General features: G+C 48.3%; 1 protein-coding gene across 8 annotated transcripts in view; it reads right to left on the reverse strand.

Annotated features, from left to right (window-relative positions):
* RERE (arginine-glutamic acid dipeptide repeats) overlaps positions 1 to 23,488 on the reverse strand; it is a 267,303-nt gene that overhangs the window by 106,387 nt on the left and 137,428 nt on the right. For all 8 annotated transcript variants that reach the window (XM_087878886.1, XM_087878881.1, XM_087878883.1 and 5 more), the window contains exon 3: positions 13,153 to 13,223. In XM_087878886.1, the coding sequence (XP_087735012.1) occupies positions 13,153 to 13,223 (71 nt within the window). The remainder of the gene's footprint in view (positions 1 to 13,152; positions 13,224 to 23,488) is intronic.

The following is a 23,488-nucleotide window of genomic DNA, read 5'->3' on the forward strand; positions in this document are numbered from 1 at the left end:
AGAAGAAAAGAGGAAAGGAGGAAGGAAGGAGGAAGAAAAGTGGGAGGGAGGGAGGGAGGAAGGAATGAAGGAAATGAGGGAGGAAGGGAGGGAGGAAGAAAAGAGGAAGGGAGGGGGAGAGAGGGAGGGAGGGAGGGAGGGAGGAAGAAAAGAGGAAGGGAGGAAGGAAGAAAAGAGGGAGGGAGGGAGGAAGACAAGAGGAAGGGAGGGGGGAGAGAGGGAGGGAGGGAGGAAGAAAAGAGGAAGGAAGGAAGGAAGGAAGGAAGGAAGGAAGGAAGGAAGGAAGGAAGGGGAATCTAGGGAGCCAATCCTGATCTCCAAGCAAACTGATCATCATTACATCAACATTTAACCCAAGTCTGCCAAACATCTTGCACCCAGCAGAGTCCGCCTGCTCTCAAATTATAATAAACGCCGCAGCGTTCCCTGGAAAGAAAAATCCCTTCTGAATGCGTGTGGAAAAAAACAACAAAACACTTTTCGCTAATGTATGCTCTTGGGTGCCTTAGGAAGCCTCATCACACGTCCCTGTAGCCGCCGGGGCTCCCCAAAAACAATCCAGCCCACCTACCCTGGTGGTGTATCCCACGCCTTTCCCCCTCCCCGGAGGAATTTTCATCATTAATTAAGAATGCAAGCCATTACGTTCACACCAATTGGATGCAAAACAAATTCATATTAATTTCACGGCTCCTCTTGGCTCGGACACTACCCTGTCTCTTTCTAAAGGGAGAAAAAAAAAGAGAGGCCTTTCTCAAATGTTAGCCATGGGTCTCCTTGGGGGCCTGGGAACTGGGGGGGGGGGGGAAATCAATCTGCAAGGGGATATCCTCATTCTAATTATGCACAATGATTCCTTGCTCGATAGTTGTCACTGTGAGAGGGATCTTGGAGTCCTCACTTCAATAGGAGCCAGCCGTGCGCAGCAGCTGCCAAAAAAGCCAACACAGTTCTAGGCTGCATCAACAGAGGGATGGAATCAAGATCACGTGAAGTGTTGATGCCACTTTATAAGGCCTTGGTAAGGCCACACTTTTGGAATCCTGCATCCAGTTTTGATCGCCACGATGTAAAAAAGATGTGGAGACTCTAGAAAGAGTGCAGAGAAGAGCAAACAAGGTGATGAGGGGACTGGAGGCTAAAACGTACGAAGGACGGTTGCAGGAATTGGGTATATCTGGTTTGACGAAAAGAAGGACGAGGGGAGACATGAGAGCAGTCTTCCAATATCTCAGAGGTTGCCCCAAAGAAGAAGGAGTCAAGCTATTCTCCAAAGCCCCTGAGGGCAGGACAAGAAGCAATGGGTGGAAACTCATCAAGGAGAGAAGCAACTTAGAATGAAGGAGAAACTTCCTGACAGTTGGAACTACCAAGAGCCTTGGTAGTACTGGGGTTTAAGGCACCCTGTTATTAAGCTTATTAAGACCAGCTGCCTGCAATTACTGCAGGGTTCGAATCTCGCCAAGGTTCAAGGTTGACTCAGCCTTCCATCCTTTCTAAGGTAGGTGAAATGAGGACCCAGTTTGTGGGGGCAATAAGCTGACTTTGTATAAAATATACAAAAGTATGAAGGCTATTGCTTAACGCATTGTAAGCCACCCTGAGTCTCCGGAGAAGGGCGGCATATAAATCAAATAATAAAAAAAAAAAAATTAACCAGTGGAACAACTTGCCACCAGAAGTTGTGAATGCTCCAACACTGGAAGTTTTTAAGAATGTATTGGATAACCCTTTGTCTGAAGTGGTGCAGGGTTTCCTTCCTAGAAGACCTCCGAGGTCCCTTCTGACTCTGTTATTCTATCCTATTCAAGCACCACAAAAAGACCCGCTCAGCTGCAACCTGACAAGGAAATGCCGTCCCCCCATTTTTACTGGGCCAGGCTGACCGTCCCAGGTGGGAGGGTTCAATCCTCCTTCTCCATTCATATGTAAGCCTCATCCTTGCGCTGGAGGTTGGCGATGGGGGGGGGACGGAGAGAGGGAGGGGGGAGCAGGTTGAGATGCCGACTTAAACAGCTTTGTCAGCAATCCCCAAAAGGCTGCGAGAGATAACGCATCTCTAAATCAGCCAGAATAGATGGCCAAAAAAGGGAAGAAAAATAATGCTAACAGCCATTCTGGCGGAAGCCTCCGTGATCTGGGGGTGTGGGGAGAATCCTAACAAAGGGGTGCACAATGCAAGCAAGGGTGGGTTTGAATAGAAGCAGCCCGCTCACGTCACCCCTTTTTTTTTCCTTCTCTCAGGTCCGTGTCCCCCCCCAGCCCCACTGACAAGTCCCCAATGGAGGGGGGGCCGAGGGGGGGGTGTAAATCCCAGATAATGAAACACGGGAAAGAAAAGCTCTATTTAATAATTTAGCCCCTGTCAAGGAGTTGGTATTGATTCTTGTTTCCATCACGGGGAGAGAATGTTATCTCCAGCCTTACAGCGGCCGAGACGGCATCGGTGAATTTAATCATCGGGCGGGGCTCTTGCCAGGCAGTTCTTAAAACTGACACCCCCAATTCTTTGTTAGATGCCGCCTGTCCCTTTTGATCCTATCCCCCCCCCCCGCGTGCGTGTGTGCGTTTAAATTAAAATATCAAGCTATTGGTATTTTTTTTAAAAAAAACAAACAACCCCAGCTGTCAATTCTCATTTGCCAAGGAACCATTACAAGGGCCTGTCTCACATCCGGCAGCCCACCCTCCTGTCAAATGGCCAGGGCCTCCACCAGTAGAGTTCAAACTAGCTACAGGGCGATCCTCAACTTACGGTGACAATTGAGCCCCAAATTTAGGTTGCTAAGTGAGAAATTTGTTGGGCGGGGTTTTGCCCTGTTTTACGACTTTTCTTGCCAAATGTGAATTGCTAGAGATGGAGGGAGGGAGGAAAAGAGAGAGAGAGAGAGAGAGAGAGAAAATAAAGGAGGGAGGGAAGGAAGGAAATAGGAAGGGGGAGGGAGGGAGGGAGGGAGGGAGAGAAAGAAAGAAAGAAAGAAAGAAAGAAAGAAAGAAAGAAAGAAAGAGAGAGAGAGAAAGCAAAAGAAAGAAAGAGGAGGGAGAAAAAGAAAGAGAAAGGGAGAGAGAGAAAGAAAGAAAGAAAGAGGAAGGAGGGAGGGAGGGAGAAAGAAAGAGAAAGGGAGAAAAAAAGGGAGAAAGAAAGAGAAAGAAAGAAAGAAAGAAAGAAAGAAAGAAAGAAAGATGAGGGAGGGTGAAAGAAAAGAAAGAAGGAAAGAGAGAGAGAGGGAGGGAGGGAGGGAGGGAGAAAGAAAAGAAAAGAAAAGAAAAGAAAAGAAAAGAAAAGAAAAGAAAAGAAAAGAAAAGAAAAGGTTGGAGCAAAATCAGGGCTCGGATAGGGAAGCTGCTTTCCAGGGTGGCCAGTCCTGCAGCAGAAGATCAGGGTTCCCCTGGCAGAAGGAGAGTTCCCCTCGCACATAGGTGCTAGTCGTTCCCGACTCTAGGGGGCGGTGCTCATCTCCGTTTCAAAGCCAAAGAGCCAGCGCTGTCCGAAGACGCCTCCGTGGTCATGTGGCCGGCATGACTCAACGCCAAAGGCACACAAAACGCTGTCACCTTCCCACCAAAGATGGTCCCTATTTTTTCTCCTTGCATTTTATTTACGTGCTTTCGAACTGCTAGCTTGGCAGAAGCTGAGACAAGTCACGGGAGCTCACCCCGTTACGCGGCACTAGGGATTCGAACCGCGGAACTGACGACCTTTCGATCGACAAGCTCAGCGTCTTAGCCACTGGACCACCGCGTCCCTTAGCTAACTTTATTGCTTCTTGCCTATTGCGCAGGAATCTTCCCAGGCTGGCAGATTCAGCTGGGAAAGACCAGATAAGACTCAAAGGCATTTGGGGAAGTGAATCAGACCCTTTGCTCTCTTGTGTTTATGTAACGAGTCCGGGCTAATTCCCCGTTTAACTCCTCCCTCCAGTGTGGGAAGTCTTTTCTCCCAACAATTTTTTTTTTTTTTTTAAGGCTCTGGAAAGGAAATTAGGAACATTCTGCTTCTCTCAGCTCCGAGCTCTTGTAATTGGGTTTCCTGTGGCCCACCAATCGAATCCGCCTTCAGTTCGCTGCAGGGATTAAGTTTAAAAGGAGCAGATGGCAATGCAGGGAGTTGCTTTCAAAGCGGGATATTCAGCGGAACATCCCCACGGAGGCTCCAGACGCTCCAAAAGGCAAGCAGCTAACAAGGCAGAAGGGAGAAAAGGCCAACGGTTTAGGTCGGCTTTAAGGAACGGCGCGCGGGGGGAAAGGAGGGGAGACACCGGTCCCCGATTCTGGCTTTTAGACTTTTTTCTATTTTTTTTTTTTTAAAAAAAACCAGCTTGGTAGGAAGCTAATATTTGCAAAATTATTCGCCGGAGGAAACATAAGGCAACGTGCCAGCTCTTGCCATTACAATGTGACTTCAAATGGAAAATCCAACAAGCACGGAAACCTCCCGCAACCACTCACATTTATTTATTTTATTTATTGGTTCGATTTATATGCCGCCCTTCTCCGGAGACTCAGGGCGGCTTACAATGCGTTAAGCAATAGCCTTCATACTTTTGTATATACCTGCTTAGTAGGGCTTTCAGGCCCCCCGTAAGCGGTGTTCTTTTTTTTAATACAAAGTCAGCTTATTGCCCCCCACAATCCGGGTCCTCATTTTACCTACCTCGAAAGGATGGAAGGCTGAGTCAACCTTGAGCCTGGTGAGATTCGAACTCGCAGTAATTGCAGGCAGCTGGTGTTACTTAACAGCGCTTTAGTCCGCTGCGCCACCAAGGCTCTTGTGCATACCGACCAAGGCAAAGGCCAGGAGAATGGAAAGGCTTGTGGGATCCTGCAGCTTCCTTTAAAACAGTCCCAAAGGGGCTCTTTTTTTCCAAGAGGCGAGTGGACTTTCTGAGGTTTTTTTTTTTCTCTGAAGACGTTTCGCTTCTCATCCAAGAAGCTTCTTCAGCTCTTGTGGGGAGAGGGAGGGAAGCACTTTTGGGACAACCGGGACCTGGATGACTGAGAATCTCCATAGGCACTTTAAAACAGGTTTTCTCAACCTTGGCCACTAGAAGATGTTAGACTTCAACTCCCAGAATTCCACAGGTTATTTTCGCCATTTTTTTTCCAGGATTTTTTTTTGGGGGGGGGGTGTGCACTGACTGACTCTTGCAGACTAAAGGGGAGTAGGGGTCGGACAGCCCATTGGGCTTCTGGGATGCTACTGATCTCCCTCTGGCTGAGGTTGACCAAAGCCTCATAAATCCACAGGATGCCGCCCCTCACCCCCCCCCAGGGGCTTCGATGGCTATTTTGGCTCTAAAGGCATTAAAGTTGAGCCTCGGTGGCGCAGTGGTCAGAGTGCGGTACTGCAGGCTCCTTCTGCTGACTGCCGGCTGCCTGCAATTTGGCAGTTTGAATCTCACCAGGCTCAAGGTTGACTCAGCCTTCCATCCTTCCGAGGTCGGTAAAATGAGGGCCCAGATTGTTGAGGGCAAGAGGCTGACTCTGTAAACCGCTTAGAGAGGGCTGTAGGGCCTAGCCTAAATGGTTCTTAATTGGGATTTTAAATTTTATAGACTTGGGGGCTTTAAATTGGGAAGCCAATGATTTAATTCTTTTTAATTATCTTAACTTTTGTATTGTATGTTTTTTTAATTTTGGCTGTTCACCGCCCCGAGTCCCTTTTCGGAGAAGGGCGGTATACAAATTAATTAATTAATTAATTAATTAATTAATTAATTAATTAAATAAATAAATAAATAAATAAATAAAAGCACTGTGAAGCAGCATATAAGTCTTAAGTATTTTTCCTCCCTCCCTCCGTCCCTCTCTCCCTCCCTCCAGTTAGAATGCAGTATTGCAGGCTGACTGCCCACTGCCAACAGTTCGATCCTGACCAATTGGCTCAAGGTTGACTCAGCCTCCCGTCCTTCCGAGGTGGGTCAAATGAGGACCCAGATTGTTGGGGGCCATAGGCTGTACTCTATAAATCGCTTAGAGAGAGCTATAAAGCACTGAAAAGCAGTATGGTAAGTCTACGTGCTATTGCTAGTGCTATTAAAGTTCTTGTTAGGCCTTGATGCAGCTGGACTTCGCTTCTAAGCATCCCAACACAAATGGGGCATTCATGGGAGGGGGGGGGATTAAAATGCTTCCTTCATTAACGAAATCTAACGAGGGCGAAGAGAAAGCATCTGGGCTCCCTTCAATTGGACCGAGTGTGAAAGAGTCACTGTGTGTGTGTGTGTGTGTGTGTGTGCACGCAACAAGCCTCCACACACATAAATCTCCAGCGACAATCACGACTCGTGCCAGGAGAACCCACATTGAAATTCAGTCCCCGTGAACGGGGTGTCTGAGCCCCATTGTTCAGCGTTCCTTTGCGCCCGCGTCTCAAAAATTTGAGCGCTGGGGATACCGGGGGTGTGGGATGTGGGAGGGAATCTGTAAAAGGGATCCCGGCTCAAACAAGAGCATCTTATTCCCTTCACAAAGAGCAGCACAGGTGCAACCCCTACCAAGCTACGCCCAGCTATAACCGAAGCCGCATTTTGGGTACCCTTAATACACGACGCGGTGGGTCAGTGGCTAAGACGCTGAGCTTGTCAATCGAAAGGTCGGCAGTTCAGCGGTTCGAATCCCTAGTGCTGCATGACGGGGTGAGCTCCCGTGACTTGTCCCAGCTTCTGCCAACCTAGCAGTTCGAAAGCCCGTAAAAAAATGCAAGGAGAAAAAATAGGGACCACCTTTGGTGGGAAGGGAACAGCGTTCTGTGCGCCTTTGGCGTTGAGTCATGCCGGCCACATGGCCACGGAGACGTCTTCGGACAGCGCTGGCTCTTTGGCTTTGAAATGGAGATGAGCATCGCCCCCTAGAGTCGGGAACGACCAGCACATATGCATGAGGTGAACCTTTTACCTTTACCTAATACTGGAAAACCAAAACAAGGAACAGGGCTTGCGATGAAAGGAAAAAAGAAAACAAGTTTTTTTTCTCGTAGTTCCACCGAGAAAGAAAATGAGAGCAAACTGCAGAATAGCCATTTTTAGAGGGAGATTTTCCTTTTAAGGGGGGGTCTCTCTGTAGCCAGCCCCAAGCATAAATCAACCCCCCGAAGATGTCAATGGGTCTGGGATAACTCTCTTACGCATACTGCCCGCGTTATTAGCAAGGAGGAGGATCTTGTGGTCCAGGAACCAGCGATCGATCGACGCTGCCTCCTCCGGCAGCTCCATTATGATGCTGAATTAAGGATCTGCTAGTCAGGGAAATTGATTAGATCTTGCGGCCGCCCTGGCGCTTTAGATCAAACCAGAATGACTTGGGAGGACCTGCAGCGTCCTTAAGAAACAATCAGGGGCCTTATATCTTCCTGTTGACAGTGCTGGGTGCCCCCCCCAAAAAAGGACAGTGAAGACAGGGAATACGTGACATTAAGGCTGCCCGCCCACAACTTCCCAGCATGCCACATACACCCTGTGTCAGGCTGCCCAGGCCTGATGGGAGTTGTAGTTCCAACAAGGTCAAAGGGCTGTTGCTGACTCTGTCTGGCTTTTCTGGAGACCCCCCCCCTCCACACACACCAATTTCAGCAAGGAGCAACGAAGGGAAAGATAGTTAATTGTCATGACGTTCAAAATCTGCCAAGATGAAGCTAGACGGCCAGCCAAAAAGGGAAGGGGAGCAAAATTTGTAAATCAGGCTAGGAGTCAACCAGAAGAGCATCTTGGTACCGTGTTTCCCTGAAATTAAGACAGGGTTTTATATTATTTTTGCTCCAAAAGTTGCATTAGGGCTTATTTTCTGGTTAGGGCTTATTTTGGGGAAAATACGGTACTAATTTTTTTTTTTTAATTTGATTTATATGCCGCCCTTCTCCGGAGACTCAGGGCGGCTTACAATGCGCTAAGCAATAGCCTTCATCCTTTTGTATATTTATACAAAGTCAGCCCCCACAAACTGGGTCCTCAATTTACCTACCTTAGAAAGGATGGAAGGCTGAGTCAACCTTGAGCCTTGGCGAGATTCGAACCCTGCAGTAATTGCAGGCAGCTGGTCTTAATAACCAGTTTAATAACAGGGTGCATTAAACCCCTGTACTACCAATTGCGTGTGTCTGGCTGATGATCTTAACTGGGGCTTATTTTTGGGTAGGGTTTCTATTCCGAGCATCCTGAAAAATCATGCTAGGGCTTATGTCAGGTTGCGAAGTCGTCTCAAATAAATTGCATTTCAAACGAAGTCTTTGATGAAATCTTTCATTTATTAAGCACGGCAATCTGTCCCCGATTATGTCGTAGCCAACACTGACTTCCTGACCCCAAACCTTCCCTTTCCGTTCCCCAATTCTCTGCGTCTCATTGGCCATCTTCCAAATCACACTCCCCATATCTACTACTTCAGCTCCCAGGAATGTCCCCCCTCCCAACCCATCTCCTAGGGGATATTATCTTCAGGGAAAATAAGTAGGTGAAAAGTCAAGTGTCCTCTTGCCAGCTGCCCCCTCTTCTCCTCCTTATGTCAGCATTGGAACGAATGTAGTTTGGGGTGCTGACAGCTTATTTTCTGGTTGGGTCTTATTTTTGGGGAAACAGGGTAGTAAAATGCTCTAATGATACGGTTGAGTGCAGGATCCTTTTGCTTTTGAACTAGAAGGTCCTAGCCAGAATGGGTTGAGCTGTGTTTTTCTAAACCTTGGCAAGTTGAAGATACGTGGACTTCAGCTCCCAGAATTCTCCAACCGGCCCTGCTGGCTGAGGAATTCTGGGAGTTGAAGTCCATACATCTTTGACTTGGAGAGACTGAGAAAGTCTGCGATACAGCATTAAGCTAGACCGCCTATTTAAAATCCTGACCAAAACTTTCATTATGTCCTTGATCGCCTTGCCATTCAGCAGAAAGGTTCCCTGACCTCCACTTATGAAGACGAGGGTTATTCCCAAACCCCAGCCACTCTTCCTTGACCCCCACGTTCTGTTGGATAGCCCCACGCAACCAAGTTATCAGTATGTTGGGTGTTGAATGGCAAACGTAACAATAGGACATGTAAAGAACAGTGAGGGGGCTTTGAGGGCAATGCAAGGCAGGAATAGCAATAGCACTTAAGACTATATACCACTTCGCAGAGCTTTACAGCCCTCTCTAAGCAGTTTACAGAGGTGGAGTTCTTGCCTCACAATCAGGAGGTTGTGAGTTCGATCCTAGGTAGAGGCAGATGTTAGGGTCTCCTACTTGGGCAGGGGGTTGGACTAGATGACCTGCAAACGTCCCTTCCAACTCTTGTTAATCTGTTAAATCTGGGTCCCTCGTTTTACCAACCTCGGAAGGATGGGAGGCTGAGTCAACCTTGAGCCCGATCAGGATCGAACGGCTGACTGTGGGGGCGAGTTAGCCTGCAATACTGTATTCTAAACATTGGGAGGGAGGGAGGGAGGGAAGGAGGGAAAGAAGGAAGGAAGGAAGAAAGAAAAGAGGGAGGGAGGGAGGGAGGGAAGAAAGAAAGAAAGAAAGTGAAGAGGGAGGGAGGGAGGGAGGGAGGGAGGGAGGGAGGGAAGGAAGGAAGGAAGGAAGGAAGGAAGGAAGGAAGGAAGGAAGGAGTGAGGGAGGAAGGAAGGAAGAAAAGAGGGAGGGAGGGAGGGAAGGAAGGAAGGAAGGAAGGAAGAAAAGAGGGAGGGAGGGAGGGAGGGAGGGAGGAAGGAAGGAAGGAAGGAAGGAAGGAAGGAAGGAAGGAAGGAAGGAAGGAAAGAAGGAGGGAAGGAGAATCTAGGGAGCCAATCCTGATCTCCAAGCAAACTGATCACTTAGATTTATATACCACTTTACAGTGTTTCACAGCCCTCTCTAAGCGGTTTACAGAATCAACTTATTGCCCCTCAACAATCTGGACCCTCATTTTACCCACCTCGGAAGGATGGAAGGCTGAGTCAACCTTGAGCCTGGTGAGATTCGGACTACCAAAGTGCAGGCAGGCAGCCGGCAGGCAGCAGAAGTAGCCTGCAGTACCACACTCTAACCACTGCACCGCCTCGGCTCTATCTTTTGCTACCTAACAGTAGCAAAACACACATGATGCTTGGCTTACCACGCTTTTGGGCAGACAATGTGTTGTATCCGAGAAAAGCGGAGAACAGAAATTTTGGGTTTGATTTACCGCTAATACCCTGAGAAATTATGGCTGTTCAGTGGGCACTTGGGCTCCAAAGCAAGCAGCTTCTGGAACACTATCTACTTTTTTTGCGGGAGCGATTTTCCCCTCACCTGCTCAGGTGCCAAAATTGGAGCTGAAAATGTTATTCAAGGCCGGGAGCTTTAAAAAGCAGACAGCTTTTCTGTTTGTTTGTTTGTTTTTAAATGGTATGAATAGCACTTCGTTTCCATTTTATTTTTATTTTTTAAAGTGCAGCTGGGGCCATGATATGACTGAATTTGTTAGAGAGGGAGGACGTGAAAAGAAGAGAGAAAGAGAAAAAGAAGTAAGAACACTCTCCTGGCGCAAAAAAAAACCCCCAACAACCCCGAAAGCCCAGAAGCGGGATTGACTGCACCATTTTTAAAAGATGTGAAAAATTACCTGCGAAGGAGAGAAACTGTATATAAGTGAGACCTTTGGGGAGGACGGGGGGGGGAGAGGGGGTAAAAAATAGCAGGCATATAAATATTGAAAGAGGCTGTCAAAATAAACAGAGAAAGAACATACATTCTCCCACACTGCAGTTATAACACAATTTTCAACAGAAGGAAAAGAAGAATGAGCTGGGAGAGGGAGAGAAAGAGGGAGGGAGGGAGGAAGAGAAAAAGAAAGGGAGGGAGAGAGGGGGAGAGAGAGAGAAAGAGAGAGAGAGAGAGAGAGAAAGAGAAGCAGGAATGTTTTGGAACTACTTTTGAACAGATGATGAGTTACACAGAGATGTGAGTTTCTTTAAATTTTTGTTTCTAAAACAGTCTGTTTTTAACCTGAAAAGCAGAATTACAGAATAAACAGAGTTGGAAGGGACCTTGGAGGTCTTCTAGTCCAACCCCCTGCTTAGGCAGGAAACCCTCCACCACTTCAGACAAAGGGTTATCCAACCTCTTCTTAAAAACTTCCAGTGTTGGAGCATTCACAACTTCTGGTGGCAAGTTGTTCCACGGGTTAATTGTTCTCACTGTCAGGAAATGTCTCCTTAGTTCTAAGATACCGCTTCACAGTGCTTTCCAGCCCTCTCTAAGCGGTTTATAGAGTCAGCCTCTTGCCCTCAAACAACCTGGGTCCTCATTTTACCCACCTCGGAAGGATGGGAGGCTGAGTCAACCTTGAGCCTGGTGAGACCCGAACTGCCAAACGGCTGGCAGTCAGCAGAAGTAGGCTGCAATACTCCATTCTAACCACTGCGCCACCGTGGCTCTAAATAGGGTTTCCTGCCTAAGCAGGGGGTTGGACTAGATGACCTCCAAGGTCCCTCCCAACTTCATTGTTCTATAATTCTATCCTTCTAATTCTATAGTCCAAACACACACACACACACACACACACCGCTTAAGCAAAAGACCCTATACCGTTTCGGACAAATGGCTGTCCAATCTTTTCTTAAAAACCTCCACAATGAAGTACTCAATAATTTCTGACACAAACCACGATTCCCTTAACCAGGTTCGGCTTCCTAGGCAGCCCCGGGGATTCAATAACAGGATGTATCTAGGGTGGTCTATTTTTTTTTTACAAGAGGCATCTTTGGGCATCATGAGAGACCACCCAAGGGTTTAGCCCCCTACCCACAACCCGGGGAGGAGAAGTGCCATGCGAATGACACAGAGCATCCCGAAGCGAAGAAAACCTTCTTCCCCGTTCTAATAAATGCATGATATGTGACCCGATCAAAGCCATTTTATGAGCCAGCTCGTAAAAGCCCCGTTCCAAATTCCTAAGACTGGAAAGGTTGCGTATGCTGACTCCAAAAACCACAAAGTGCAGCGTGTACTGGGGAAAGAATGGCTTTTGAAATCCATTTAGGAAGGAGTGAGTGTTTTGGGGCCTGGGTCAGCTCTTCTCAAGAGAGTCTCATAATAGCAAGTTGCTCCTCAAAGACGGGTCAAGGTTGGGCGAGAAAAAAAAAAAAAAGAGAGATTGCTGCTCTTAAAAATTGGGTTGATTTTTAATGAACCCGGTCCCTAAAAGCCAGAAAGAGTGGGGTTCCTTTCCAGGGGTGGGCTTCAAAAATTTTAGCAAGGGGCTCTCTGCCTGGTTGCTGGGTGGGCGTGGCCAGGGTGGGCGTGGCCAGGGTGGGCATGGCCTAGTCAGCCTCCTGCATCATTTTTGCCCTCCCCAGGCTCCGGAGGCTTAACTTGAGCCTCCAGGAGGGTGAAAATGGCCTCCCCAGGCTCCAGAGGCCCTCTGAAGGCCGGAAACGGGCCTTCCTGAACTTCCGGTACAGCTGTTTTTCGCTCTCTCCAGGTGTCCACGTGTGCCCTGCACTTACCTGCATCCAAAACAGGCCACCTGGGGACTCCTGGGAGGGGCGGGGTGGGAGGGGCCAGCCAGGAGTGAGATTTGGGGGTTCTCCAAACTGCACAGAATCTTAGCTAGAGGTTCTCCCGAACCCCTGCGAAACCCCCAGGCAGCCCCACCCCTGTTCCTTTCACAAATCACTGAGAGGGGCCATCTTTGGCAGTGTTTCTCAACCTTCTGTCCCTTTAAGAGGGGTGGACTTCAACTCCCAGAATTCCCCAGCCGGCTAATTCTGGGAGTTGAAGTCTACCCCTCTTAAAGCGACAGTAGGTTGAAAAATACTGTTTTTTTCCAGACTTGGTATTCTGCGAAAGTGTGCACCACAGGCAAACTCTGGATCAGAATCGGAAGGAAAAAATATCAGGCAAAACCAGCTGAGAAAACACACAATTGTCCATGCATGGACAACCTCCGCAAGTCACCTGGAGGGGAAATTCATGGAGGGTATGATTAGCCACGGCTAATTAGCCAGATAATTCAGACAATACTCCGCTCTGGCTCCGGAAAAGACAGCTTGTAATCCATCAAGGAAGCCTTCTGTTGACCTCGCTACATCACACGTCACGGCGTCACAAACACACGGTCACATAAAAAACTCCGGGCTGGCAGATGGGCGGGCATTTACAGCCGAGGGGGTCTCAGCCCAGAGAAATATTACATTCGGGAAGAGAGAAATATTTGCTGCTTACCAGTTTGAAGTCTTGGATGCTACAGATGAAGTAAGGTGTGTTCGGCCGACGGCTCTCAATATACACGCAATCTTTTGGAGGGGACAAAAAGGAAGAGTTTCTCAGCCTTGGGTAAAGTAATACGAGAATTATCAAACACAACACCGAATGGTAGCGGATTAGAACAAACGAGGCTATAAAAATGTCCCGAAGGTGTTTTTTTCAAAAGGCTTTGTTTTTGTTTTCCTTGAAGAGGTTTTGCTTCTCATCCAAAGGAGCTTTTTCCTTTCTGAAGAAGCGTCTTGGACGAGAGGAGAACTGAAGAAGCTTCTTGGATGAGAAGCGAAATGTCTTCAAGGAAAAAAAAACAACAACCAAAGAAAAGTCCAGTTGCCATTGAAAAAGCACCTTTGGGATAACCGTGACCTGGATGTCTGAGAATCTCCAGACAATGCTATAAAATGTGACACACCACACACTCACTCACTCACTCACTCTCACACAAACACACACACACACACACCAATACAAGACGAGTATTAAGGTAATTTTTTAAGGACCAGGGTAATGCAGAAAAATGTCACGTCTCTTCTCCGAGACTACGTGTTAGCTCGCCCGCTACATTTTCCATATCTAGATGATGGCACCATCTAGGATAGTGTTGGCAAAACTTTTCGGCACCGAGTGCCGAAACGGGGGCATGCCGGAAACCGGAAGAGCAGCTGCCCAGTGTGCATGCGCGCGCCGGGAAAATGGTTTTCCAGTGTGCACATGCACACCGGCCACTTGGGTCATTTCTGGCATGCACGTGCGTGCAAAGACGAGCTGGCCGGTGCCCATGCGCGTGCCGGAAACCGGAAGATTATCTTCCTGGCACGTGCATGCACACCGGGCAGCTGCTCTTCCGGTTTCCTGTGCTTCCGCGTGCATGAAGAACAGCTGGCCAGCGCGCCGTAACCCGGAAGAGCAACGGACAATGGCTCACATGCCCAGAGAGATGGCTCTGCGTGCCACTTCCAGCACATGTGCCACAGGTTCCCCATCACAGATCTAGGATTCCTCCCAAATTGGGCATCCCCAATGAGAAGATGACTCTCCCATATCTCCCACCACATCTGCCACAATCTTTTGTGTGGGAAAAAAAAAACCCTCCCAATTTTGCTCTAACGCTCCCAGAGTTTCTATCTTATTTATTTGATTGATTGATCGCATTTACCGTATTTTTCGGAGTATAAGACGCACCGGACTATAAGACGCACCTACCTTTTTTGGTGAGGAAAACAAGAAAAAGAAATCTGCCTCTGCCTCTGCCACCCAGCAATTTTGCCTCGTTGCAGCCAACAGCAAACAGTCTGCTTTACTTTCATTTTCGTTTTCAGCATAACTTGATTAGCACAAGGAAAAAAAAAATCTGCTCCCAGCAATTTACCTCCTTGCAGCAAGCAGCAGAGGCCCACACAAAACAGCTGAGAGTCGAGAGGCCGATCCAAGGGACAATCAACTTGTGCTTAGGCTGAAACGGGCTGTTTCTTCTTGCTGCTTGCTGCAGAGAGGTAAATTGCTGGGAGGCAGAGGCCAAAGGATGGGGGCCCAGTGGGTGGGCGGGGCTACATTCGGTGTATAAGACGCACCTAAATTTTCACCCCTTTTTAGGGGGGAAAAAGGTGCATCTTACACTCCGAAAAATATTGTATATGGGGCTCATCTCGTGGTGCTTCTTCCCTCCAGTTACATCTAAGTCTCTCTCCATCCATTCGTGGGGTTTTCTCGGCTGCGCCAAGCTGTAGATTTCCTACCTGTCTGTATCATTTCCCTGCATTCTCTTAAGTCTAGGTTTCAAATCTCTCGCTCTCCCGAAAGGTATCCTGGTATTGCTACACCCCCCCAAATTAATGACTCAATCTACTTGGGTGAAGGGAGGGGGAGGCGGAACAGCTTAAAGAGGAGTGCTAGCAAACCACGAGTTTTCATCTGAGCTATTTGCGGTGGTTACTTTTTTTTATTTTTTTAAAAAAACAGAGGTTTCAACAATCTGCGTAGATGAAAATGTTAAGATGAATTCGCAGACAGGCACCTGCAGGCGGTTATATGAAATTCACAGATCCGTCTGAACAAAGCCGGCTCGCTGCATCTGGGAGACGAGCCAAACAGAGCCAATCCGAGGGCTTTTAGGACTCTGTTTCATCAGATCCACGAAAAGCTCTCCAGCTGTTGGATCACATACATCTGTGAACTCTTTAAGATGCTTGGGAACAGAGAATAAAAGGAGGGCCTCCGAGAATTGGAAATCAGGAGAACAAATCTTTACAAACAATACCTGCCTGGCAATGCTAACGTTTACTCTACATCCTTTGGGCCTAGAGCTATGTCTAAGAGGTCCATTATTCACATCCTAAATACTTTCTTTAAAAATTAATAATAATAATAATAATGATAATGATAATGATAATAATAATAATAACAACAATAATAATAATAATAAAGCCATTCTATCCAGCTGTTATCTATGCAGTAAAGCATCTTTAGTTCCTTCCGTTATTTCAGTTTGCAGAATAACAGAGTTGGAAGGGATCTTGGAGGTCTTCTAATCCAACGCCCTGCTCGAGCGGGAAACTCTATGCCCCGTGATGGCGAACCTGTGGCACGCGTGCCCAAAGTGGCACGTGAAGCCATGTCGCCTGGCATGCGTGACCTTGCCTGTTTGTTTTCTGGGTTTCTGGCACACATGCGTGTGCAACAATCAGCTGTCCTTCGCGAGCGTGGCAGTGCTGAAAACCGGTGTGCGCGTGTGCACAGGCCAGCTGATTGTTAGGTGCATGTGCGCGCCAGAACCCGGAAGTTCGGCTTTTCCAGAGCATGAAAAGCTTTTCCATTTTCAAGTGCGAGGCAGTGCCGAAAATCGGCCTGCGCATGCACGCCGGCCAGCTGATCATCAGGCGTGCGTGCGCAGTAGATCCCGGAAGTTCGGCTTTTCCAGAGCGCAGCCCCAACGAGTGCCCATGTGATGTTTCCTCGCAACCTTTTCAGCACACGGTGACATGACTGCTATCATGTCACCCCTACGTCACCCGACTAGACCAAGGGTCGGCAACCTTAAACACTCAAAGAGCCACAAAGGTCCTAACCGGAAGTCCCTTGCTCGATTCTGGAGCCGACCGGAAGTCCGGTTCCCCCACCATAGAGTCTCCTCCTAGCACGGCTTCCTTTTTCCTCTACCTGCCTAACCGAAAGTCCTATGAATTGTGGAGCTGACCGGCGACAGGGAGCCACAGCAGAGGGATGAAAGAGCCACATGCGGCTCCAGAGCCGCGGGTTGCCGATCCCTGGACTAGACAATATCCAATTCCTGCAACCGTTCGTATGTTTTAGCCTCCAGTTCCTTAATCATCTTGGTTTCCGAATACCAAACTTGATGAGTTTCAAATCAGTTGAGTACCAAGGTACCGCAGTACATGTTTTAACCTTTCTATGGTGGTGATGATTTTCTGTGGTCTGTCAAGCAAGCCACAGCCCCAAGCCAATGTTCTGTGGTCTCCTCCGAGGCCCCCCCTCCCTCCGCAATCTGTCTCCTCCTCCTTTGCCAAACCCCATGAATAAATGTCCCGCCGACCCCTGCCATCGACATCCCAGCCTTCTTCTTGCTGAACAAAAAGTTCATTTCCTGGGTTGAGAGGAGTAACCATGGTGATCACAGGGTCACCAAAGCCTGCAAACATCCCGAGCGTCCAATGCCTACATGCGAAAGCCATGGTTTTGCTATCCACACACATGTGCAGTTAATCCACACTCAAAAGTGGAGGGCCTTGGACTGTCATTGTATTGCTTATTGGACATGAGAAGTTGGGGCCCACAAACAAGCCCGATCCTGGTGTGGCCCAAATCAGGAATCCGATTGTCACCCACCAGATACCCCTCTTGAAAAAAGGACGGGAAAGTTCAAACAGAGATCTATATCTAAGTTGCTATTCTTAATTTCCTTTCCTCAGCTTGCACTGATGCGGTTACTAAGCTGGGTCGCGAAATGTCTGTAAGACCAAGCTCAGAGAGCACCCAGGACTCCACGGATGAGACAGTTGATCTATCTGACAGCTTTTTCACACATTTCAGCCGAGATGAACCAAGCCGAATCTTGCACTCTGCTTTCAATGTCCTTTGTTCAACTCCAAGCGCCGGAGTCTTTATCTATTTCTGATCTCCGTCGGGAAACCGGGATATCATTTTTGTTTGGGAAAGGAAGCGGACGGCCTCTTTCAAAGGCCAGGAAGCTCCCGGAGTCAATGCAATCCAATTAGGTGCCCGGCAGGATACCAGGATGCTCTAACAATGCAAGCTTGTATCTTCCAAAGGGATTATGCTATGGGCTCTCCATGGGGGCCTTTTCTTCCCGGGGAGACAAAAAAACCCCTCTCTTGAAAATCATCCCTGGGTGCTCTCTATAAGCCCCCCCCCCACCCCCGCTGTCAACTCACACCTTCCAGATTCCAAGTTGAGCTTAAAAAAAAAAAAAAAAGCTTCTTCGGTTATGCTACCGTCGTCACAACTCTACCAGGGTCTTTTCTCCTTCCTTCAGAAGCCCTGGCTTTTCTAGGGCAGGATTACAATAATAATAATAATGCAACCGAAGAAAGGGGTTTCACATTGGAACGGGGCACAATTACAACTGGCATAACATTTGCTCTTCGCCTGATGTCTCCCATTTGGGCCTTCTTCTTTTTTGTTTGTTTGCAACTCCGAGAACGGAGCTAGCCAATTTTAGAACGTTCTGGAAACACCTTTCTTTTTTCGACTATAAAGACGCACCTAAATTTAGAAGAGGAAAAGAACAACAACAAAAAAGTTTTTGGCCTCCACGCGCCCCATTTTAGGGGCCCTTTTTCTGCACTTTTCCAGATTTTTTTCGGCCTGTTTGGGGGGCTTTTTTCAGCCTGTTTTTTGAGGCTTTTTTCAGCCCGTTTTCGAGGCTTTTTTCAGCCTGTTTTTGAGGCTTTTTTCAGCCCATTTCGAGGCTTTTTTCGGCCCGTTTTTTTCCTAAAATGAAAAAAGCCTCAAAAACAGACTGAAAAGAGCCTCAAAAATGGGCCAAAAAAAAAAAAAGCCTCAAAAACAGGCTGAAAAAAAGCCCTGAAAACAGGCCAAAAATAGGCCTGAAAAAGGCCTCAAAAATGGAGTGAAAAGAGCCTCAAAAATGGGCCAAAAAAAAAAAAGCCTCAAAAACAGGCTGAAAAAAAAGCCCTGAAAACAGGCCAAAAATAGGCCTGAAAAAGGCCTCAAAAATGGAGTGAAAAGAGCCTCAAAAATGGGCCAAAAAAAAGCCTCAAAAACAGGCTGAAAAAAAGCCCCCAAAACAAGCCAAAAATAGGCCTCAAAAAGGCCTCAAAAACGGACTGAAAAGAGCCTCAAAAATGGGCCAAAAAAAAAAGCCTCAAAAACAGGCTGAAAAAAAGCCCCCCAAACAAGCCAAAAATAGGCCTGAAAAAGGCCTCAAAAATGGACTGAAAATAGCCTCAAAAATGGGCCAAAAAAAAAAAAGCCTCAAAAACAGGTTGAAAAAAACCCCCGAAAACAGGCCAAAAATAGGCCTGAAAAAGGCCGAAAGAAGGCCCAAAAATGGGGTGTGCAGAGGCCAAAAAAAATCACCGGCGGGTGGGTGGGGCTTCGGCAATATTCAATCTATAAGACGCACAGATACCCCCTTTTGGGAGACAAAACAGTGTGTCTAACAGTCCGAAAAATACGGTAAATCAGGGATCTCCACGTACACATCTTTTTTTTTTTTACTATTAGGCAAACGACACAAGGTCCTTTCAGGAAGACAGGAGAAGAGAGAGAGAGAGAGACGTTTAAGTGCGCCTTCTGGAAGGCTCTGCTGCGGGGAAGCCGGCAAAATTCCATTTATCAAGATCTGCGAACAGCTCGAGGCAATTAACTTTATCTGGAGCTGCGGTTAATAGCGATAATGAAAGCATCTCGTCTTGGCAATGCTAAGAACAGACTCTTCCTGAGTGCCACATTCTGTCAATATGTCTTTTAATTCCCGTTTTAATTTATCGGCGGAAAAAAAACCACCCCCCAATCTTCTAATAATGTGTCTGCCCGATAGTCCTGGACTTGTGATCGCTACGGAGCCCAACATTTCTGCTGCTAAGCAAGACAGCTGTTTCGTCCCCATTTTACGACCTTTCTTGCCACCGTTGTTCAGTGAATCACTGCAGTTGTTAAGTGAGTCCCGCTGTTGTTAAAGAGAATCTGGCTTCCCCATCGACTTTGCTTGTTAGGAGGGCGCAACCGGGACGCTGCAACCGTCATAAATACGACTCAGTTGCTAAGCGCCTGAATTTTGATAGCGGGACTGTGGGGACGGTGCAAAAAAACCCAAGAGGCTACAGAAGCTGCGAATGGCTGAGTTTCAAACGAGAACTTAACGTTGCATCTGAAGTGGGGCCATAGTTCAAATCCTTTCTCATCCACACCGAACCCTGAAATCTAATGAGTTACATGTTACAACCAAGAATCTGGAAGAAAGTCTGAACTTTCTCTTTTTTCTTTCTTTCTTTTTTTCTTTTTCTTTCTCTCTTCCTTTCCTCCCCTCCCTCCCTCCCCATCTTTCCTTTTCCTTCCTCCTTGCCTTCCTTCCTTTCTCTTGTTTCTTTTCCCCCTTCCTTCCTTCCTTCTTTCCTCCCTCCTTCCCCATCTTTCCTTTTCCTTCCTCCTTCCCTTCCTTTCTTCCCTTCCTCTTCTTTTTCGCCTTTCTTCCTTCTTTCCTCCCTCCTTCCCCATCTTTCCTTTTCCTTCCTCTTTCCCTTCCTTTCTTCCCTTCCTCTTCTTTTTCGCCTTTCTTCCTTCTTTCCTCTCTCCCTCCCCATCTTTCCTTTTCCTTCCCTTCCTCCCTTCCTCTTCTTTCTTTTTCCCCTTCCTCCCTCCCTCCCTCTAACCCTTCCCCTTCTTTCTTTTCCTCCCTTCCCTTCCCTTATCCTTCCCCCTCCCTCCCTTCTCTTTCCTTTCCTCCCTTTCCTCCATTCCTGGATGACAAAGATGGCAGCCCTGTCCCTTAAAAGTCCTTGGCAAGCCCGAAACACCCTTTTCAAGAGGAGGAGGGAGGAGGAGGAAGCTGGGCTGTTCTTGTGGAAGAGGGAAGGGTGGGAAATCCATATCATTCCGAGGGAGGAGAGGGCTAATGGGAGAGGAACGCCAGGGAAAGAGTGACAGGTGAGGAGGGGGGGGAACTCCCCGCCTCCCTCCCCGCCTCCTCCATCGCTGCTGACAACAAACAAATCGCTAGTCTGATCTTTTAGCGCCGTTCCTGCCAAGCAGGCTTCAAGGCAGGCGGCTGCTGGCTCCTTGTCAAGGAAACCGCTGCTTTTGAGGGGGGGGAACCTCCCCTCCCCTTTCCCCGCTCCCCCAGGCTCCAAAAGGCCCTTTCCAATTTCCTCCCTTCGCCTTGAAAGATGCCAGGCAGCGGGCACTTCGCTTCCCCAAACGATTTCTTTTTTCTTCTTCTTCTTTTTTTTTATTATAAACCGCTCTTCTGGAGAATCCATTTTCTTCCAAGGGGGCTGCCGCTGCCGCTGCTGTTTAATGGACTGTCAGTATAATTTAGATTTCATCAATTTGGGCTCATTCAAGCCTAGCTCCTGATTGTACAGTAAATGGAACATATTTCTATTCAACAAAATTAATGACAGTTAATTCTCTTCTGGAACAGAGAGCCCCCCCCTTTCTCTCTCTCTCTCTCTCTCTCTTTCTCTCTCTCTCCATTTCATGAAAGCTACAGCTCTTCGGTTCCTGCATCCCCGTTACACGATTTCCCCATTCCAATGGTTTCCTTCTACACTTTCCACCATGGCAGCTTTTCTCCCCCCCACCTCCCCCCTTCTTTCTTTTAAGTATGGCTCCCGTTTGCAAGCTAATGGGCATTTTGAACTCTTCCCCGTTCTGACATAAGACTTGCAACCGTCACATGAAGGGTGGATGGATGAGAAGGGGGAAAAAAAGGAGAGGAGGACAGGGGAGAAACTTTAGGGCACCCAACTCCCAATCTAGGTTGGACCATTGAGGCTCTTTTCCATCCTCCTCCTCCTTCTTCTCCTTCCTCTTCCTCTTCCTCTTTCCCCATAATCCCTTATGGGGTGGAGTCTGCGCCAAAACTCTGCATTGGTGACGGGAAGGGCATCTGGCCAGTAAAAAACACACTGCTAGCTCTGGAGCTAGCAGTGTGTTTTTTACTGGCCAGATGCCCTTCCCGTCACCAATGCGGAGTTTTATTCAGCAGATTTATTCTCACTGTGCCCAAGAGAGAAATATCTGTCTCTACCTAGGATCGAACACACAGCCTTCTGATTTTGAGGTGAGAGCTCCACCTCTAGGCCACTGCACCACTCCAGGCTCTTTTCCCTCATGAAAAGCTTAAATAATAATAATAATAATTGGTGTCTAAATAACAAATAACAGGTGAGGCTGGTCGTGCTGAGTTGGAAGAACAGCACGAGACCCTGTAAACATCTGGAGTCTCTGCTTTCCCCCTAAGGCACGGGGATTACACGTCCCAGAATTCCTCCACACCGGAAGGAAACCCAAGATGCAAGACTTTAGAAGGGAAGGGGCTTAAAAAGACCGGGTTCAAGGAAAGTTTCCTGTCCCGGCTCCTGGTTTTTGACACGTCTATGTCCTCGCATGTCTATGAAAAGAGGTGCGGTGAACAATGTCTTGCTTTCTTCCGTCTAACGTGTCCTAAATCCAGATATGACCCTTGCCCAGATGCTGACCAGGAAGCGAAACCGTCCACTGGCATCCATGCGAGATGTGAATTAGATGCCTGGGCTATTTCCCCCCCCCCCCCGCCACCCTCTGACGTCGCCTACTAACACAGCCGAGACCCCAGCCCACTTTCATGGCTGCCTATTCTCCTTCCAGCTCGAGCCCATTTATCGGTCCCCTCCTTGGCACTAAGTGCACGACAGCCATCAGCAGCTGTCCGTCAGCCCCACGCCTGACGGGAAGACAGAAGCTAACGGCTTCTTTGCAGCTGCAGGAAAGCGGAGAGGCGACGGCGAGACGTCCATGAAAAAGATGGGGGGGCGTTCATCGGGGGCTCCTTCTTCCTGGCCATTTTGGACACACACACACACACACACACAGACCATGAGGAAAGAGGTTGTAGGGGGAAATAAGCTGCCTTTCCTGCCTTGCCAGAAGCACGCTGGGCTTCCCGACCGCTGCACAGTGGCTCCCAAGCAATTGAGTGCGTCTCTCTTCAGCCGTTTACCATCCATCAACCCAGCGTTTTTACAATCAAACCCCAGAACCTTTCAACCAGCCATTTGTGCTTAAAAGGGACAACAGCTACTTGGCTTTCTGAGCTAGACACGTGTGTGTGTGTGTGTGTGTGTGTGTGTGTGTGTGTGTGTGTGTGTATGCACGCTCCCCCCCCTGCCCCCGATACTCTTCAAGCCATAAATGGAATCTGATACACGTTCTGTAAAAGAAAGGGAGAAAGGAGGCTTATATATTCCTGGCCATGTCTCCTCTCACCTCTTAGTTGTGTCTTTCTCGAAAGAAAGAAAGAAAAATCCAAAGAAATTGAGAGTCCCTCTAGACAATGAGAGGACAGAACAGAAGGAGGGAAGAAGGGAGGGGGAAAGGGAGGGAGGGAGGGAGGGGGGAAGAGAGGGAGGAAGGAAGGGAGCAGAGGGGAGGGAGGGAGGGGAAAGGGAGGGAGGGAAGGAAGAAGGGAGGGAGGGAGGAAGGGGGGAAGAGAGGGAGGAAGGAAGGGAGCAGAGGGGAGGGAGGGAGGGGAAAGGGAGGGAGGGAAAGGAGGGAGGGAGGGGGGAAGGGGGAAGAGAGAGAGGAAGGAAGGGAGCAGAGGGAAGGGAGGGAGGGAGGGGGAAGAGAGGGAGGAAGGAAGGGAGCAGAGGGGAGGGAGAGAAGGGAGGGAGGGAGCAGAGGGAAGGAAGGGAGGGAAGGAGGGGGAGGGAAGGAGGAAGGGAGCAGAGGGAGGGAGAGGAGGGAGGGATAAAATGGAAGAAGTGTGGGAGGAAGGAAGGAAAGGATAAATGGAGAGACGTAGACATGGAAGGAAGGAAGGAAGGAAGGAAGGAAGGAAGGAAGGAAGGAAGGAAGGAAGGAAGGAAGGAAGGAAGGAAGGGATAAGCTAGAATTATGAGGATAGCATTCCCTGCCACTCATGGACTCAATGCTCAGGTCCTTGCCTGGAAGAGCGGAGGCTGCTGGGGCCTTGAGACAGACAGTCATTCAGAAACCAAAGGCCAAAGGATCCCTCTAGGACTGTCTCACCAGGAGATTCCGCTGCTCCCCAAAACAGTGAGCCTGACAAATGACATTTGGTCAAATTCTCTACCTC

This window comes from Pantherophis guttatus, chromosome 15 (assembly GCF_059756535.1).
Source record: "Pantherophis guttatus breed Tessera chromosome 15, ASM5975653v1, whole genome shotgun sequence".
In the NCBI taxonomy this organism is placed as follows: domain Eukaryota; kingdom Metazoa; phylum Chordata; class Lepidosauria; order Squamata; family Colubridae; genus Pantherophis; species Pantherophis guttatus.